At 43.9% G+C, this 20,928-nt stretch overlaps 1 protein-coding gene across 3 annotated transcripts in view; it reads right to left on the reverse strand.

The window, feature by feature from the left end:
* Positions 1-20,898, reverse strand: part of AFF2 (ALF transcription elongation factor 2) — a 450,433-nt gene extending 429,535 nt beyond the window's left edge. For all 3 annotated transcript variants that reach the window (XM_073888506.1, XM_073888504.1, XM_073888505.1), the window contains exon 1: positions 20,704-20,898. In XM_073888506.1, coding sequence (XP_073744607.1) covers positions 20,704-20,750 — 47 coding nt within the window. In that variant the 5' untranslated portion in view covers positions 20,751-20,898. The remainder of the gene's footprint in view (positions 1-20,703) is intronic.
* Between the last annotated feature and the right edge of the window lie 30 nt (positions 20,899-20,928).

Here is a 20,928-nt window from a genome sequence, read left to right on the forward strand (position 1 = left end):
TTCTTTTTTAAGAGAACTTGGGGCACCTGGTGGCTCAGTTGGTTGAGCAGCCAGCTCTTGATTTGGGCTCAGGTCGTGATCTGAGGGTCCTGGGATCCAGCCCTGAGTCGGGGGCTCCATGCTCCGTGGGGAGTCTGCTTGAGGATTCTCTCTCTCCCTCTCCCTCTGCCCCTCCCCACCTCACCTGTGCTTTCTCTCTCTCTCTCTCTCTCTCTCTCTCTTATAAATGAATACATCTTAGTAAAAATAAAAATTAAAAAAAATTTTTTTGGTATTGTTATTCATCAGACCAAAGTTCCAGGCAATGCTGTCTTTATGCTTGTCTTGTTTTATATCACATTGCTTAGTAAATAGGAAAAAACTGCTGTACTGGGTTTGCAATTAGTCCTCTGTGTTGTCCCAGGGTTCAGGAAGGGTGACAGTGGCACCAACAGAGGCTCCCCTGGAATTGTAGCAAGCAAGACACTTTACAGCTGAGGTGTGGCATTATTTCCACTTTCAGACATTTTATTTCAGATGACAAATTAGGACACATGCCTTTCTTCTCTGAAGAGGTGAATGAAAGTTCCAGTTAAGGGGAGTCAATTACCTGTTCAGAGTAAATGTGTTCAGAAACCCCTTCCGCTGCATCCGAAACAGAGCCTGCTGAGCCAGTGTGAAGAACCAGAAGAGTTCTGTGACCTGATGAGCCCATCAACCCAACACAAAAACATGGGAGCCCTGTGCCTGCCCCCTGGAGCCCCTGGCACACGGTGACCTAGGACTTCGGGACTGTGGGCCCTTCCGGTTTGTTGACCCTCGGCAAAACACACCTTTCTTGGGGGACATGGAGGTGGTGGGGAAAGTTTTCCAAAGGTTATTTTAAAGAAGGCACAAAAGCTTCTCGAACATCCAGTCCCTCTAACAGAACAACATTTTGATGAGTTGAGTGTAAATGAATCAGAAACATATGGATTACATTTCCTGCCAAATACACAGGGGTCTCAAAACTAAAGAGGGGCAAAGGGCGAGGGGCAACATGCACTTGAGCTTTCCCTGGATCCACAAAGCACTTGAAAATAGTTCTTGACAAGCCGCAGGTCCAGAATGCATCCTGGACACGAAGAGATATTATACGTTTGCAAATGCTGGACAAAGTTCCCCCCTTTGAAGCAACTCAGATGTAAGCTGGTTTTATACAATGTTTTCCCTTTAAACGCACAAGGGTGGGCGTCTGGGTGGCTCAGTCGGTCAGGCATCTGCCTTTGGCTCGGGTCGTGATCCCAGGGTCCTGGGATCGAGCCCCACATCAAGCTCCCTGCTTGGCGGGGGCCCTGCTTTTCCGTCTCCCACTTCCCCTGCTTGTGTTCCCTCTCTCGCTGTGTCTCTCTCTGTCAAATAAATAAATAAAATCTTTAAAACAAAAAAATAAATGCACAAGGGTTTGGGGCAGCTGGCATTGATTATTTTATTGTTTTTAAAAGAAAGAGTGTTTAAAAGAAAATAATGACGTAAGTTGTTTAGACAAAACAGCCCTCAACCAAACAAAAAGGCTAACAGAGTAAGACAGGTTGTATATACCGGGGAGGAAGGTGGGAGAGGTTATCAGGGCCATACATCTTAAGAGTTTAAGTTTCACAGAAGCCTAGAATCTACGGCTACCTTATGTGTGCACGCATGTGTACATATATGTACATATACACGTGTGCGTGAGTATACGTGATCTATGAGCACAGGTGAACATTATTCTTAACTTCCTCGTGCCTCGGAAGGGCACATCCTAATGCCACATGCATAGTAATGTGCCCCCATGCATGGACACAAGGGGCCGTTCAAAGTCCTCCCTGAGTTTTTAAGCTCTCATTTATTTGTTTTAATTTGTAGTTCCTTCCGCTTTGTATTATGCTCATGTCTACATGAGTGGGAGCCATTTACTACACACCAAACTGAACTAGGAATCGCAGCAAGTGGTTTCTCTAAGAATGTGTTTCAAGACTAATGTTTATTCCATGGTGTTACGGAACAAAGAAAAGTAAGACGCCTGCGTTTGATTTTGAAAACACACGGGAAGTGAGTGGGTAGGAGGGAGATAAATACACACTGTCCATTGTGAGACTGTTAGCATCTCACTCCTGACCCAGAGAAGAGCTACGCCGCTTCTGTAGCAAGCCTGCCAATAACCAAAGGGAGTGAGGTCCCGCCACGGAGTCGGGAGTCGGGAGTGCAAGAAGGTCTGGGAGGGTAGCAGGCAGCTTTGCACTCTCTAGTTAGATAAAGGCGCCCTCTAAATGTCAATGGGCAGCAACAGTAATTAAGAGGCTCCATTCATCGAGCTCAAGAATGAGGCAAAAATTTTTTGGACACTCTATGTGTCCGTGATGCCCCATCCTTTCAATTTTTTTTTAACGTCAAGTTTGGGGTCTTGATGCTATTTGCCGCATTTGATGTTATGGGAATCTTCTTCCTCTTCTCCCCTCTCACCATAGCCCTTCCCCCCCCATAAGGCAAAATACTGTGAACCGTATATTTCTAAAAGGTAAAGTGAATGTAGTGTGATTTGACCGGGGCATTATTTTCCGACAACTTCAAGCCTGAGATTCACAGCCAGTGCCCTCTACTACAGCTTTCCTCCTAAGGGATTTTAAAGCATCATAAAAAGTCAGCAGTTGAAACAACCTCAAAGGTCATCTAGTTCCACCTTTATCTACTGCTGGAATCCCCTCTACAACATTCCTGATAAGGGTCAGCCAGTCTTAGGTTAAACACAAGACATACGAACTCCTCTACCTGAAACTCCGCAAAGTAACCTACACTCGAGTGGAAAGCGACCAAGCACCACATGCCACTCTTTCCTGTCCCCATCAAAGGTCGGTCATCTGTGGGGTCCCTGCTGAGGGCAGAGCACAGAGGACTCTGGCTTATAAAGGTTTCGTCTGACAGTCGGTAAGTGACCCATAGTCATGTATAACTTTCTTGCAGAAGATGTAGACCATGCCAACGAAGCACTGCAAATACCACAGACCACTGTCCGATTAAATACGATAAACTTCTTAACACAAAGGCTGTCATCTATCATCCACACTGATGGTCAAGGTGACTCTCTGGAAGAAAATAGCTGGCTGTGTTCGGTCTTGTTAGCAAAATTCACACTCCCGTGCCAAGACCAGACCAAAACTAAATGGAACCTAAAGTCTCCTTACTAGGCTAAGCCTCCAGGTCGAGTCTCTAGTCTGGATTCTAAACTAATTTTTTTTTTTTTAAAGCACTGGGTAGCAAGAAATTATTCATCTTAGGATGCCCCACTAATAGCAGTGACAATGAGGTGTGAAAAAAGTATTTTATAATTTAGATTCCTTTTGGCACAAAGAATCTATACTGTACAGCTGAATTCAGGACTCCACAGTAAATTCATCAATAGTGCAGTGTAGGATGTGGTTTGTTGAATACTGACTGAAAGTCTGCGGTAATCAACAACAAAGTGCCATGTCAGAGAGGCTAGATTGTGATTTAAGATCCCTCTCGTGCAACAGGTGGAAATAATGAGTACTAGACACCGAAGAAACTATTCAAGGCAGCGTTGGGTCAGCCTAGCCTCCTGGCAGCCACAAAGAAAGCCAGATGCCCCGTGCCCTGTGTTTCAACAAATGACTGACGACTCAAGCCCTTTCAGAATGGTGTCTTTGGAAATGTGGCTCCAGCCAAATCCTCTTTCTCATGCTCGCCTCCTTCACATAAATCTCCAGCATGCATCAACCAGAGCAGGGGTACTAAAGGGTAGGCTGCACAGGACTGGTCAAGGCATATCTGTTTTTGTCATCTTAAAGAGGGCCGTAATCCCTGCAGCTGGATCTTCGGATGCCACATCTGCCCAACTCTCTTCCTACTTTGAGCATTTAATGGCCGGACTCCAGGGGCCATTTCTACAATGGCCACCACAAGATCCCAGGTGCCTGGCCAATGGGAGACCCCCACAACATGTTTAACAAATGAAGGAATGAGTGAACGTCTATTCCCCAATTCAGAAGACGAAACACTTAGAGGAGTTCACCTACCAAAGAGGCTGGGCTTCAGTATAGAGCCACAGAGGAATGCTCTTCGGATCCTGTTCCCCATCTTGCGAGATGAAGCAATGCTCACAGCAAGAAGAGGGGCTTGTCCCACCGTCCAAGTAGTGGGCCTGTTCAGAGGTGGCCAGTGTGGAGCAACACCTCAAGACTCATCTCTGAGGAGCTGTGTTACAGTGCAGTGCTACAGGGCCCGGGTTCGAATCGGCCACCACACCTATGTGATCTGGAGCAGAGGACTTAGCCTCTCCGGGCCACAATTTCCCCACTGTAAAAAGGTCAGTGATAAACAGGTCTACTACCTCACAGGGTTACTGCAATGTTTAACAAAGTTCACACTTAGAAAGCGGTCAGAGGGGTGTCTGACGTGCAGTAGCTGCTCCATTCACGGGGGCCACCGCATCTGCCAAATGTGGGCCAACGTGGCCATGGTGAGACTCACAGTTTCCCCAGGGACACCCGTGTTCAACATTAGTTATTTGATTCCTTCTGGAAAAGTCCCTCTTAGTCTTCCGATCCTTTGGGATTCTCACATTGTGGCAATTAAAGGAGAAGATATCCAGAGGGAAGTTTCCCTGAGCAAGGGCTGTTGAGGATCTGCTCAGCACCCCAACTTCTGGAAGAAGTTTGTATGGACAAGGCACAGAGGAATGCTCTTCAGATCCTGTTCCCCATCTTGCAAAGAGATGCTCTGTCCACCCTAGAAACGGGACAGACGAGAGCCTTCAGGGCACAGCCACCTCCCACCTGCATTTCAAGGCAGGGTCGCTATGAGTCTCTTGAAGCAATTATCCACAGGCTGGGGCATTTTGCCCTGAGAAATGAGAACACAGTGAACACAGGAGGGCTGTCCTCAGACCCAGGAAGGGCTCAGGCAAACTGAAGAGATTATATTTATTCTGCATGGTCTCCAGGGCAGAAATATCACCCAGAGCCAGAAGCTCTGGAGAGGCCCCTTTTGTGTCAGAACCGTCCACCTAGGAGGGAATTAGCTGCCTCGAGATGTATTTTCATTCTCCTCCAGTTTTTTTGGACTGGCAGAAGCTGGGTACCCACTGGCAGGGAGACTGAGGAAAGGTCTTCGGCACTGTCCAAGAGTTGGCCCAGCCTTAAGCCCCTTAAAGACCCCTACAAGCCTGAAGTTCAAAGACTGCAACTGCTCTTAATGATCTCCCATTTCATGAGACTCAAGCCATATCTGCATTTATCCTGTTGCCTGCACACCACTAAAAGGAGCTCAAATTGATTCCTGAAAATTGATATTTCTTTTTATATTTTTTATAGCTTTTATGATTTTTACATTTCAGTTTTTAAATTGGAGATTATCATTTTGGGAAAAAAAAAAAAAAAGAAACATGGCTCACAGAAAGCCTGAATTCTCCTGTCAATAGGCAATGGCGGATACAGAGTATCAGGACCGATGCTAAGAAGCCTCCCTCATGCGTTGTCTGTTTATGAAAATTCAGTCTATTAGACACCAGAAATAGAAACAAGTGTGGCTTAAGTGGCCAAAGCAAAATGGCTGGCATTTCCAGCGTCTTTCCATTCTGTTGAAGATGAAAGTCGAAGAATTCGAGAACTTAAATAAAAGAGGCTTTCTCCCATTCTTCAAGTTGGTGGGGCATAAATCTCTATCACCCGCAACAGTGTGGGACCTGCAATTTGGAATTCACTGAAACACTTTGCAACATGTCATTTCCCCTTTTTTTCCCAGCAAGGAAACAGAGCGGTTTCTCGATCACCCTTTCAAAATAAACTTATCAAGGGGAGAAACTGCTTTTTTCCTTTAAAAAAAAATGTTTCATTTTGTCTAATCTCCTCAGTCTTCCGGGTAGCTGCCTCATCCACTACAACCTTTTAAACATTTCTCTCGTAAAATACACAAATAGCCCTTAGGAGAAATTAGTTAAATGGCTCCCAGAAAGCAGTGTTGTTTTTCCCCTTTCAAAACACGGCTGAAAGTATCCCAGTTCACTAATAAAGGCTAAACAAGTCTGAAAATTGATCAGATGTAACAGATATGATTAAAAGGAAGACAATGAAAGGGACAGTGATGCTCATGCTGTCTTTTTCTAAATGTTATTAGACCTACACACGGAAGCGAAGAAAAGTGGAACAATTAAGTTGTTTGGAGGAATAAATGTCAGGAATTCAAAAGCTGGTGACAACAAGATAGGGGAAAGAGGGCAGAGCGTTGTGTAGTTCATTTTTCTTTTTTAAGTCATCTCTATGCCCAACATGGGGTTCAAACTCACAACCCTGAGATCAAGAGTCATGCACTCTACCAACGGAGCCAGCCAGGTGCTCCCCACGCCACCCCCCCACCCCCCACCCCCTGCCGAGAGTTGTGCAGTTCAAAGCAACATCATGCTTCTCTCGAAGGCTGCTGAGCTCCGGGCATACAAAGAGAGGGGCCGGAATTCCCAGGGGAGGCAGGAACATGTTCAAGGGTCAACGTTACACAGTCCGATTCAACTTGAACTCTTCCCATCCCCAATCCCCACCACCACCAAGAGGCAGCATCGGGGTTGGAATAAAGGCCCATCTCTTGACGATAAAGTAACATCACAATTATATTCAGGAAATCCAATGAATTCACAAATGTCTGTTGCATGACCTCCCAGCCACCCTACCCCACTCATCCTACACAAGTGAGACTGTGGTCAATTCCAATATTCCCCAAGGCACAGGGAATAAAAGGAAAGATGAGACAGAAGAAAACACCTGGAAAAATGGCCATAACTTTGGCATTGCGCTTTTCCTTCTTTTTCTGTCTCCGTCCGTTCAACTTTTCCTTACTGATATTCACACTTCTGTGGTCTTCTGGTTGTTGTTGCTGTTGTTAAAAAAAAAAAAAACAAAAAAAAAAACGGGTGCCTATGAAATAATGAAAGTCACATTAACCCCAAGAACCTGGACCATTTCTGTGAAGTCAGGTGGGTATATTCATTCAGTTAGGTCTTCCCCTCTCTAATTCCTATGAACAATAGCAAAGAAATAACTTAATTAAAGCTCAGTGAAGATTTATGAGTGGACTCTTCCCAACTTCTGCCCCTGTAGCTGGGCGAGGCCGCTTAACTAAAACATCTCTGAGAAATGCCATGAGCCATGAAGTTTCTGACTTGCATATCATTTATGATACCCCCTGGGGAGCAGGCCCAGAACCTCATAAGGTTCTCATTACAAACAGGAATGTGCCAGGGCCAGATGCACTGGGGGCTGTCAAGCTTTGCAAACTCTCCCCCCGCAAAAAACTCATAAATTTTGCAGAATATATTGCTTTTCCCTGAATTTTTATGATTATGTTCAATTTAGGGAAACTTAGCCCATACTTCATCATTTACCTGTTTTTAAGAGTTATTTGATGTCCATGAAGTTCTATGAACTTTTTGCTAATCATGTTTTTTACATCTTAAAAATATAAGCCCACATATTTCCAGTCAGCCATGAACGTAAAACCCCTCCTTTCCTCTAATTTTGGTATGCGACTGCAGGCCAAACAGATTTCAAAGCTCTCCTGTTGGACAAACTCACCTTTCTACCTTCCATTAAGGCAACAAACCTAATGAAAAATGGCAACGGTGATGGGAGTAGAAAACGTTGTCAGGTCTCAGCACAGGAATTGAATGTGGGGTGACGTTGTAAGGCTCAGAGGGATGGTGCCCCCCTGGAGCAACCACTACCCAATTCACGGTCCAAGGGAAAGACTCCCCAACCCCAGGGTCAAGGGTAAAGGCATGACCAGGTGGGCTGGAATGAGGCACCTAGGCAAAGTTTGGGGGTCTCTCACATTTTTACTTGTTCTAGTGGATTTTAGTGATTTGTGTTCTTTCAGTAAATGTACTTCATAATAATGCACATTCCAGGTCTGAAAGTTTAACCAATCTCAAATTGGTTACCAACCAAAACTGAAATGTGTTGGCTCCTCATGTATTAACAGGGGTGTTGTCTATAAATCCTTCCATCTGCTTCACTGTAGCTGTGGTAGTTTTTTTGTTTTTGTTTTTGTTTTTTAAGATTTTACTTTGAGAGAGAGAGAGAGAAGGAGCCAGGGGAGGGGCAGAGGGTGAGGGAGAAGCAGGCTCCCCTGCTGAGCAAGGAGCCGGACGTGGGGCTCGATCCCAGGACCCTGAGATCATGACCTGAGGGCAGATGTTTAACTGACTGAGCCACCCAGGGGCCCCTAGCTGTGGTAGTTCTTAATGCTACACCCAAATCAGAAAGACTTTCTCACACACCAGAGGCAGGGCAAGGGCTATAGGGTCCGGTCTCATCTAATGAGTATGAAACAGGAGATGTAAGGATCCCACTCTCCCTCCAAACATATAGGAGGGGAATAAACTACGAAGCCAGATGTAATCCTGCGCTAAATCAGATTATGAGAAGCAGACAAAATCACAACTCTATTCAATGTGTCATTTATCCCGAGTGACTAATGCATTATTTGTATGAAATTAAAACTGAGCTTTGAGAAACTATGAAATAAATCAAATGCCCTACTTTACGTAATTTTAACAGACGGATCCCATTAGGATTCTACTATGCATAGCTGTTGGTTAAAATCATTGACCAGTATCCTTATAAATTAATCAACTAAGGTAATACTGGCTCGGCTGTCATCATTTGCTACTAATCTACATTTAGAATTCACTTTAACTTTTCAAGCCTCTTGAAACAGGATCATCAAATTTCTATTTTTTGCTCAAAATACATGAATAACTGCAATTGTTTACAAAAGCCTGAATGGTAGAAATGTGCCACTCGTGTCAATTTTCAATGGCATTCAAGTATGCACTGGCATTTCATGTAATTTCTGGGTAAAATGCTAATTAAAATCCAAAGATAATGGTCTTCATCATTCTAGATGGGAACTTCTACCACTTGCGGTCTGAACATATGTGCACTATTACAGAACTTCAAAACGAACTGGCCAAAATGACTAATTGCAGCAAAAGGGATCTAGTTTATACATAATAGTTAACTTTTTAAAAAGTCCATTGCGGGGGTGACTGGGTGGTACAGTCAGTTGAGCATCTGACTCTTGGTTTGGGCTCAGGTTGTGATCTCAAGGTTGTGGGATGGAGCCCCTGCATCGGACTCAGCATTCGTTGCGCAGTCTCCTTGAGTTTGTCTCTCCCTCTGCCCCTCCCCGCTGCTCTCTCTCTCTAAAATAAATAAATAAATCTTTAAAAAAAAAAGGTCCATTGCAGCTCTTGCATTTCTTTAATACTCAGGTACATTTCATTTCTGGTTATGAGACTTAATTTATTAAAGACCCATAAGTACCTACTGTCTCTCTTCCTGGTATGTATCTTAATATCTGATTAATTGAACTACTTGGGTTTTTTATCTGCACTAAAATGTCCCAGATTTTTTCATCACCTTTTATCTGTCTTCCTTAATGTGCATTTTGTCACCTTTAATTTTGCACTGGGGAAACAATAAAAAAATTGTTCAGAGGTTTTTTTCCAAGATGATTTTTATTTTTAATACTTTGAAGTTACCCATCAAACTATATTTTTAAGTTTTTAATTTTAATTCTTTTGAGTTACATACAGTGTAATATGAGTTTCAGGTGTACAATCTAGTGATTCAACACTTCCATGCATCACCCGGTGCTCATCAGGACAAGTGCCCTCCTTAATCCCCATCGCCTGTCTCACCCATCCCCCACCCACCTCCCCTTTGGTAACCATCAGTTTGTTCTCTAGAGTTAAGAGTCTGTTTCTTAATTTGTCTATCTCTCTCTCTTTCTGCTTGTTTGGTTTCTTAAATTCCACATATGAATGAATAATTGTGACATTTGTCTTTCTCTGACTGGCTTTTTCACTTAGCATAATACCCTCTAGATCCATCCATGTCACTGCAAATGGCAAGATTTCATTCTTTGTGATGGCTGAGTAATATTCCATCTTCTTTATCCATCCATCCATCAGTGGACACTTGCAAATGACATATCAGATAAAGGGCTAGTATCCAAAACATACAAAGAACTTATCAAACTCAACACCCAAAATACAAAAAGTCCAGTGAAAAAATGGGCAAAAGACATGAACAGATATTTCTCCAAAGACGACACACAGATGGCCAACAGACACAAAAAAAGATGCTCCTCATCACCCATCAAATTCCGTTATGTCCAACTCAGACATAGCTGATTCCAATTCTGTGCAGGCAGGGGTAAAGACACCCAGCTTTTGGGGGTGCTTGTTCAGTGAGGTCACGTGTGTAAAGCACGTGACAGGATGCTCTTACCTCGACTATCGAACCATCTCACGGAACATATGGAACCTTTTCTGCACATCCTAGGGATGAAACTGAAATCTGAATCCTCCAGAGGCTTAAATAGAAAATGTGTTCAGTCTAAAAATATATGTTAGGAAAACCCAAATCCTAGGTTAGCCTCCAAAGCAAGAACTACCTTTTTTCAAAAAGAAGACAGACAAAATAAACAAACAAGGCATCTGGCTCACAAAAGTTGAAGGTGTGTGCTTCCCCCCTCCCCACTTGGTACTAGACAAAAGCCTCATCCAATGATGGCAGTAAATTAAGATATCTTTTTTTTTTTAAAGTCGGCATAATTACCCTCGCAGCATTACTGTAGATACTAAATGTAGACATAACTTATGGGGAAAAAATGCTATATGTAAAAATCTAAAATCACAAAGCTGATAAGCTTAGGGATATTTGGGAGGGATTATTCACATCAGTAAAGAATTCCCCCACAGGATTCCTGGCAAGCAAGATGCTCATATAGAGCATTTAATTTATAGAATGCCAATAAGCATGCTATTTCAAGAACACATCTATTGAAGGTAAGGCAACACACCTACCCATACCTTCCTGTCTGTCTGACCACTGTGATTTTAGCTCTTCTCTTAGACCTCATTCTTGAACCTCTGAATTATCTCTGCACACATTTGACCGCAGAAAGCATTAAGCAGGTTCTGGTAGATCAACCCATTTGTTTATTCAGCAACAAGTCACCGAGCACCTACTGTGCGTCAGACAAGGTTCTAAGCACTGCCAATGCACTAGTGAATATAACAAAACAAAACAAAATGTTCCTGTCAAGTTTGAATCAAGTCCAAGTTTACAGATCAATGCAGTTCCCTGCCAAATACATTATCTGTTGCTTACATCCAAGAGGAGCAGAACCTTGCAGTCTACTGCTGTCAATATCAGGTCAGTTACATCTCCTATTTGGCTCTGGTCTCAAACCCAACCTGATCTGTAAATACCAAAGTTGCATGACAAAGGCCTCAACATGCAGGGCTTGCCACTTCTCTAGCCTCTCTCTCAGGGTACCCTCATGGGTTAGCAGGGAAGCCAAGGATTCATGTGGCCTGTGTGTTCACCGCAGCTACAATATACTACCTGTGTGACCTTGGGCAAGTCGCTGAACCCCTATGTCTCAGTCTCCCTGCCCTGTAACACTGGGAAATCAGATAACACAAACCAGAGCCTGTCACACAGGAAATGTTAGCTCTACTTATTATTTTCACTTTGATTTTGATTACTAGGGCTTCCCACCTACACATACTATTTTGAGACCTAGCACAGTGCCTGAATGAATCCAGTAGATGAATGATGCTGCACTCCGACTGGATCAGACACTAGGAATACAGAAATAAAAGCAGCTGTATTCCCATCCCTCAAAACAATTCAGGTATGTCACAAGTATGTTCAGGGTGTTACGGCAACACCGAGGAGGGGAGTCTAACTCGACAGGGCTGGAGGATGTGAGTTTGGTGGGCAGAGGAGGGAGGAGGACGACAGCCAGTGGCTTCGCAGAGACACAGCTGAGATTTGAAAGATGAGACAGCCGGACAAAGAATTATTTGGTGTCCAAACAACTAATCATAAACACAGATATAAACCCCAATTAGATGGTACCAAGGCACCAACTCACTCTTTAGGGAAAGGAAATGCAGAAGTCAAAATATTGGTACCTACCTTCCAGAAAAATGAGTTCATTATTTGTTTAAAAAGGAGAAAGAACAAAAGAAGAGATACATTTGGGTACATCTCAAGAGCCATAATACATGCTTCTTTTGAAAAGAGCTATTGTGTTAGCAATTGTGCCAATTTACAAACATTTGTTTCAACAGATTCAGGAAAACAAACTTTTGCTTGGTATTTATTTGAAGAATGTTTGCATAAATATTTCTATAATTCAGAGAGTCAAAATAGTTGTAAAGAGATCTGCGGTTGTCCCCCCACCCCCAGCAATGGTGGTCAGCGTTAACGAGAATACTCCATCCGCACAGTCAAACATAACTTCGGTAATCGTGTGATGAATGTGAGCTCCTGTCAAACCAGAGAACTCAGGGTCCAAAGTCATTGTTGGCTGCTCCTGGTCCTCTAAACAATCCAAATTTCTGGCTTTCCATTTGGACTGTGATAATGGTACTCAAAGAGTTTCAAGGGCCTCGATGAGGACTTTTTTTTTTTTTTTTTTACTCTAGCTCACATTCTCACTCTCCCTGAATTCCTATTTTACTTCCATCCATGACACACTATTTCCCCAAATCTAGTTCTACATTCTGCTGTCAACTCAGCAGGGCCAGAAGGTCTCCCCCTAAAAGGGACCACCTAGCAAAGCGCCGGGCACAGAGTAGATACACAGTGGAAACAGTTTCTCGATAGAGTTGACAAACACTGGACCAGGGCACAAAGCCTCCAGACCCAGCCATGTCACTTACCGAGTATATGTCCTCAGGCAAGCCATTTTCCCCAACCTGGGCCTCGGTTTCCTCATCTGTACAATGAGGAGGCTTGACCACATGATTCTGAAGGGCCCTCCAGTCTTTAAGGACCAGGTTTGAGGGACTGAATCATCTCTACGCCCCGGAGCCAAGCCTTTTGCCAGCAAATAAATAATGGCTAATTGATGAGACCTCGCCATGATTCCATGGCACTTCATCAGCAACATCCATCATGCTGGAATTTAATTTAGTTACTGTGGCTGTGCCGACCTGGCAGGCAAACCACCAGTCCCTTTGGAAAATTAACTTATTTAAAAAATTAGTTGACTGACATCCTGAAAGGAGAAGTAAAGCCTCTGTGAATGCATTTTTCAGTGGTCACTAGATAACCAGGTCATCATGTACATATTGCCACAATCAGAAGGTTGAACTGACTCTGTAACACGCTCCTTCTGGCTGGTTGGTTTGATCAAACCATGCTAGAGACCCAAAGACCAAGAAGACTTTGGACTCCTGAGAAACTTCTTCCTCCAGACACTGCAGCTACAGCATCCCTACAAGGTAAGTAGGGTTTTGCCTTTTTATTAATATAAAAAGAAACCATTTCAATGCCCTTTCCAGGAGATATGTTGCCTATAGAACCCAAAATTCGAACTCCAGGCATACAGTTCAATCAAGGCCACCAAGTGAACCAGTATCTGCTACTGAGATCTGGTTTCCACTAAAGATGACAGATAATACAGAGAACTCTTATTTGGAAAAGCAACAAAACAAATCATTCTTCATAGGACGGAAGTAATGTGGGGTTTTTTCCCCCTTTTTTTCCCCAGCAAAAGGAACGTTGAAAAAATAAACAGATGAGTGATTTTGAGTTTGTAATGAAAGCCAAACCTGTTTCCTTAGCTTATTTCCCAATGTGTGGCTTTTATACCTTCATATACAGCACATGCCTATTGAAGAACCAAAGCAAAGATTACTTTAAATCACTGGCTGATTTTCTTTTTCAAATGAAGCAAAATGCACAGGTATATAAAAAAAATAGCATTCCATAAACCGAGTAATCCATAATCAAAATCAGATTCTAGCTGTAGAGCTATTGTCAGCCCTGCTTAAATCATGCCATTTTATTTAAGCCCTCAGATAATTTTTCTCAGCTCAGTAAGTAGGTGGATGTTAGCAGCTAAGGTCATCAAAAAGATTTACTTTAAAATAAATTCAACAATTCAGAGCATCGCCCTCTCCACAGCGTAAAGTGTGCCTTGCTTTGAACATGCATATAAAATTTCATTAAAGTGCAACATAAAAGTTTTACATTAGAGGAACCTAGTGCTGGACCTTTGTTTAACAGTCATGATAATTTATGGCGTTGATCTGCTACAGTTAAGTAGAAAAACAGCCTTCTCGTGATGAAATACAAGTCACGAAGGCCGAAACTCAAGGAAAGCTAGAGGAATCCCAACCTCCGACCATTCAATTCCTTCAGATTTTTGTCACACATTCTTCTTTAACGTTCTCCGTACAGACTGAGACACAATACTAGTCTGCTAACTCCTGTGCTCTGTGCCCTAAAAGTTGGGTTTTTTGGTTCTATACATATCTTGGAACTCACAGAAATTCTATTTTTTTCAATCACACCAACAAATAACAAGGGTTTTAAATTTTGCCTCTTCCTTGTAAGCTTCTTTAGTAACTGTTTTTCTTCCTCATTACATTCTGCAAAAGAGACCAGACTGGCTAGGAGACCTTCAAAAGGATTACTGACAATTAAAACACTATCAAAGAGGCAGAGGGCCAGTACTATCACCAGGATTTACTGAGCAACTATCTTTGGAAAGATACAAGCATTTGCATAGGGCCCTCTGAGCTGATGGGCTCTAACATCAATCAACAGATGTTTATTGAGCACCTGTAATGGGAAAGGCACTGTGCTAGATGATGCAAGAGGGTGATACACCATTCCCTAGAAAGCACTGTGGATATTTAAACATAAACGACTTAACGCAACACCAGTAACGCAGTGAAAAGAGCAATAAACACAAATCCTAAGACCATCCACTTACTGGGTCGACTTAGGCAAGTCATTAAACCTCTCTGAACTTCAGTTTTCTCATCTATAAAATGCAGTCAATAATATCGGTCCTGGCAAACCCACAAGGTTATTGTGAGGATCAAACCAAAGAACAGATGTGGTAAGTTACAAAGCTTTGGAAAGAAATGTTATCCACCTTGGGCTCCCAGCTTTGAGGCTCCAAATCACCCAAATATACCATGGTCTTCTTTATGTTCAAGTATCAGATCTTCAAAACGAAGGCATTCAAATTTAAATGGACAGTTCCCAAGGACTTATATATGTATATAAAAGAGGCAAAGTTATGTGTGTGTGTGTGTGTGTGTGTGTGTATTCACATGTTTTCATTAAAGGGGTATCCACCAAAGAAGTGCTAAGAGATTATTATCAGCACATAAACTGTTCCTTTTTTATTTAAAAGAAAAAAGCAGAGTTCCATGGCTAGTCAATTACATGCTAATTCCAGATTGTTTTTTACACAAGTATGATCTACACAATCCAATCCATTTGTTTCAGTGACAGTTAAATGCTCAGACCCATACAATAACAATAAATAATAGGCAATGAGATTTTGGGGAAAGACACCTGACCTGGAAATTGGGAGATGTGGATTTCTGACCTAGCTCTACTACTAACCAGGTTGTGTGAACTTAAGTGAGTCAAACAACCTCTCTAGGGCTGTTTGCTCATCTGTAAAATGGGAATAACACCTGCACACCCTAATTTATAAGGACCAAATGAAGTGCCATACGGGAAAGTACTCCACATGTTGAAAAGGCTCCAACAGAATGTCAGTTGTCAATGGTGTGGGCTCTGGGGTCAACTCCATCTCAGGCAGAACCTGGACTGCATCACCAACGCTAGTGATCCCGTTACTTCATCTGTAAAATAGAGAGCCTAACAGTTCCTGTCTCATAAACTATGTCTGAAGGATAAAGTGAGACTGACTATTTAAAGCACTCGGTGATGCCTGGGGTACAGAGTAAATACTCAAATAATAGTAGCAATGGTGGTGATGCATTCTAGAATACACAGGTGAAACACACACACACACACACACACACACACACACACACTGTTCAAAAGGTTTTCTCAAGTTGTGGTCTCAAGTTCTTTAATCAGCAACACGTTCCTGCCCATTATCAGTAAACAAGTTCTTAAAATCTCTCCTTCTTTATCCCACAACAATCAGAAAAAGAAAGACAAAATTAAAAGTGAAAAATGTTGTCACTGGACCAACTGTTTTGTCTACATGACAGGCTAATCGAGTATGTGGCAGTTTCACTTTCTGAGGTATGAGCTACGAGCTCACCAGGCTACAGCTTCTAGATGGTTCCAGAGATGGCCATTTTATTGGACCTTTAGGATTCTGAAATTATGTTAAATGTGTACAAATTTTGCATGCAAGAAATAGTCTTAGCTAAGAATAATGGGCATGAAATAAAGGTTCAGCACATTAAAGCCATTTCTATTCAACAATAATTAGCATGTTTAAATACAATACAATTTTTATCCATCTACAAAATGCTTAAATGTTTGGAATCTCGTTTATGTCTATAATGACAGATTCATTTTTGAGGCAGTCATTTTCAATCTTGATTTGTATATTTTAAAGTTGTTAAATGCTTGACTGAATCATTAGCAAAACAATTCATGTATCATTAAACTGATTTCTAACATGAGATCATTTTCTTTCTTGTCCAATAGATGGGCCTTTTTAAGATTTACAGAGATAGCTTTTATTCTTGTAGGGGGGGTTGCACGGGGGCGGGTGGGGGAATTGTAGAGGAGATCTTATCACACTAGCTAATTTCACCGCCTCCCTCTAGCCTCCCCAGACACTCCCTTAAGAGACTCAACCCCACAAGGTTCGCTGAATGAATGCTGGAGCACACTGGCAAATGCCTATCTTAGGTACTAGCAAAGAAAACAGAACACATGGAAGGCAAACGGAGGGCAAGGGGGAAAGAGAAATGGATGCAGGTAGAGAATGAGAAATCCTGGCAACCTGTAGGCCTTAGTCAAAACAAACTGCTGCCTCCGCGTTCCTGCTACCCCACCTACCCCAAGGCTGGTACACACTGTGTTCTCTCTCTCTCTCTCCCCCCAACACCGTCCCATCCATAACCAGGTCTGGGCCACTCTTGCTCAGGATTGCAGCTACAGAGGCCTCGCCGGAGGCCAGGCTGCTGCAGTGCATGGGCCATGCCCGGCTGCATCTGAAACAGTTCACTTTTGTCTGGAGAAGCAGGGTCTCCCCCTCCCCCGCGCGGTGGAGACAAACTGGGGAAAGCAGGGGCTGCTGGGGCAGGCCCCTGGGGGCTGCCTCCCCCCCCCCGCCCCCCTCCCCCCCCAGGGGAAGAAGCCTGGCCTGCACATGGCCCCTTCCCAGCCTTGACAGCCCCAAGCAGACCTTTGAACTTTCTATTTATATAACAGTTTAGTGAGTTTAAGTCTCTTCCTGTAGAACTGCCCGTGTGCAAGCTCGCCTCTAATGAGGCTACTTGTGAGACATCACTTAGAAACTACAAACGATTGCTGCCGGGCTTGGGGCTTCCCAGTGAGGAGTCAGCCACAGTCACCACTGCTTCGCCACCATTTTCACTAGACTTTTCTGCAGTTTGATTTTGCTGTCATGGTGGTTTGCTTTTCATTTTTGATGTTTAAGGATGTGTCCCTTTCTGTATCTGCCTGTCCTTCTTTCTTGCTATTTTTTTTAATAGTGAAAGGAAGACAAGCATCCCCACAAAGGACCTTGGCCTGTCACAAAGCGATACCTAATCAATACGGCGGCGGGGGGGGGGTATTTGCTCATAGGACTGACACTTGGTAGGCCCTCTGATTTTGCTTTTATACCCTCTTAAATGGGGATTAATGACATCCCCACTGGTGGTAAACAAGCCTAAATCTAGCCACAGGATTTCCAGATACCTCAAGAATTCATTTACTGGCTTACCACAGGCAAATCTATAGAATGATTTAAACAATCACCTTTCATTTTTGTTCTTTATCTTTTTTCATTTTCTTTAAGAGCAATAGTGTCTTTGGCGCACATAGACATCTGCACCTTCCTCTTCTTTCACAGAATGGTTCATATTAAATTTATACTCAGGTGAACATTGCTCCTTCATCCAAGAATCTTAAAGAACTTGTGCTTTGGCCCTTTCATCGAGTCCAGAGCATGACCCATTAGGATACTTGTGCAGTGCGTGAAATCCAGGGGTATGTTCCTTTAGGCATTGAGCGCTCCCAGACCCAGCACGGAAGCACATTGCAGCGTCATTCATAACCCCATCCTTCCCATTTGCATTCATCCTGACAAATGTGTGTTTATAAATGCGCACGGACTTCTTGTTTACTCTAGTAGAGTGTTTGCAAATAACACATATGCCCGTGTATGTAAAGTCTTCCTTCATTAAGTCTAGGTAAATGAGTTTCTTTTTTAGCTGGCCTGATCCATTTGTTGTCAGACATCTAGGGTTGTGATACACATAGCTCAGAGTTTTCTGTTCCACAAGTGAATGTTGAGAAAAGATCCAATGTAAATGAGACCCTTAACTTGACTGGCGCCTTTTTCCTCCTTGGACCTCCTGGGGGGGTGGGCAGGGAATGGATGCCAGCACTCTAAGCAGCTACTTACTCCCCAGGAAGGGAAGTGAACATGTAATGAACATGTAATTGACATGCTCTAGATGGCCACAGAGTTTGGAAAGGTACAGATTTCCATTCAAGGCACTATCAAGCTTTTTAGTTCATCCACTATTGTCACATTTATGTTCCCTGTTTTTCTAGGGTAGGGTGAAAACAGATGCACAGACCTCATTACAAATGTTTACACACAGATTCATAAGGAAGTTTGCCCCTCACAATCACACAGTAAGAAGGAGAAATTTTCCTGGAACATGTGCACAGAAGGAAAAGGCCCGCTTATTTATGCAGATGTATTACATTAATTCATCCATATTTCACATCATATCCACAGAGTGTCCAAGTGTGCATGTTTCTTAAATGATGTGGCATAGTCACAGAACTGGAGGAAAAAAGGTTTTGGATTTTCCTTAAGAAAAGAAAAAATAGTCCCCAAATGGGGGGGGGGGAGAACCTGTCTTTCTGAAAAAAGAAATCAAAAATATACAACTGCATGTTTCTAAGATTAAACTGAAGTTAATATAATAAACACGATTTTTAAAACCTAGTACCTCGGATATGTTTAACATTTGAACTACACCCACAAAATCAATTATAACAACCTCTGTTAAATTAACGATGTTACCCACACCATATATTAGGCAAATTGTATGCAAATAGTAATGCTGTGGTTATCAGTTGTCTGCAAAATAAATTAATGAAGCAGAGTAAAGGCTGTGTGCAGGAGCATAATATCTAATTGAGAAGTAATTTTATTGTGATCTTTACTTTTAAATAACATCATGGTTATTGAAAATTGTAACAATGTTTCTCTGCAGGGCTGATAAAACCCTGCATGGTATCAAAAATGCCTTACAGATTAATACTGATACAGTGTAATTTGTGGCTTCAAGGATTTACCCGGAATTGCTGTAAAATAAAATGTATTTAAGTTCTGATTATCTTGGATTTGCAACTAGAAGAGTCACGATTGGCATAATGAAGCTATTGGCTAAGAGTATGACCCTTTTCTAAAGAAGGAAATTGCCTAAAATATCACATCAGCAAGGGAAATCCTTGTAAAAATACACAGCATTCATAGCCAACGGCTGCTAGCAGTTTAACATTGCAGAAGATTTCGCACAATCGGTAGGTATTGTAGATTATCCTAACTACATTTAAAAAGGCAATAACCAAGGATGCAATTCTAAATCGCTGCAGCCGCATCCTCCCCTGGTCTCATTCCACAGGCTGGGGGGGGGGGGGCAATTGATATGTTAAAATGTTGTGACGGATTAAGAATAATAACGCCTGTGGCAGAAGATGGAGTTTTTAAAAAAGTTAATAGATATGTATATCACTATTTATGCACACGCGCGCTCACAGCATGCAGTGAGTAACAACTTTCAGGCTCCCCGGTCACCTCTGCACCATCTTTCAAAACGCTCTCAGCGACAAGTTTACGTATTTTGGGGAAAGCTGACTAAACCTTTGAATCCGAGCTGGGTGCCCATTACACAAACCTGCGGCTGCCTCCCAGTGGGGGCGGACAGTGGTCCAGCCGGTAATTAAATGTGCATAGACGTTGGAGCAGCAGACTTCGGGGGGCCAACTTCAAAAACCCTCAGTCTTGAAAGCCAACGCCGAAGTCGGCCCGGACCCGAGGTCCCCCGCTCGGTGGCCCCCGAAGCCACCAGGCGCCCGAGAGAGGGGAACTTGGGCTGAGCGAGTGGAAGGGAAGGTGTGCGCGCGGCGCGGGTAAGGAGGTGGCGGCGGCGGGGGAGGTGGCCGCAGAGGAAGCGGAGGCCGGCGGCACCTTGCCGCCGCCTGACCCCGCGGCCGGCGGCCGGCGCTGGACACCTGGAAAGTTGAAGCATTTGGGGCGGGCAGGATCCGGTGTGCGGGGAGACCGGCCGGGCCGGCGGTGCGCAGAGAAAATCCCCGCGGAGGTCGTGCGGCTCAGCCCGCAGGCGGCACGGGCTCCGATTTGGGCCAAAGGCAACTCTTTGGACTTGGAGTGCCAAGCGACGCGTTCGGAACCCTCATCCTACCCTCTGCCCGCACCTCTCCCCCCTCCCCCACCCACCGGGGCACCCGACCGCGGAGTCGCGGCGGCGGGGCCAGAGGTGGCTGAGATCAAGTGGGAGGGCGTCTGGGGCGCCCCCACCACAGCCCCAGCTTCCCTTAACAAAGGCGAAAAGCCCAGCCCCAGCCGGGGGACCTGCGTAGCAAGGAGAAGGCAAAATTTAACACCTACCACTGCTGCTCCAAGTCCCAGTCCCTGAAAAAGTCGAATAGATCCATAGCGGCCGGGCGGCGGCGGCGGCGGCGGCGGCGGCGGCGGCGGGCGGGCGTCCGTCCCTGCTCCCCGCGGGTCGGCGCGGCTCTCGGCGCGGCTGGCTCGCTGCTCTCGGCGGCCCGGCTCTCCGGCCCTCCCGCCCGGCTAAAAGTGCCCAGGCCGCATCGGAGGCGGCGGCGGGCG

Source organism: Callorhinus ursinus, unplaced genomic scaffold, assembly GCF_003265705.2.
Source record: "Callorhinus ursinus isolate GAN/ISIS: 27379988/994484 unplaced genomic scaffold, GSC_fseal_2.0 scaffold91, whole genome shotgun sequence".
Lineage (NCBI taxonomy): Eukaryota > Metazoa > Chordata > Mammalia > Carnivora > Otariidae > Callorhinus > Callorhinus ursinus.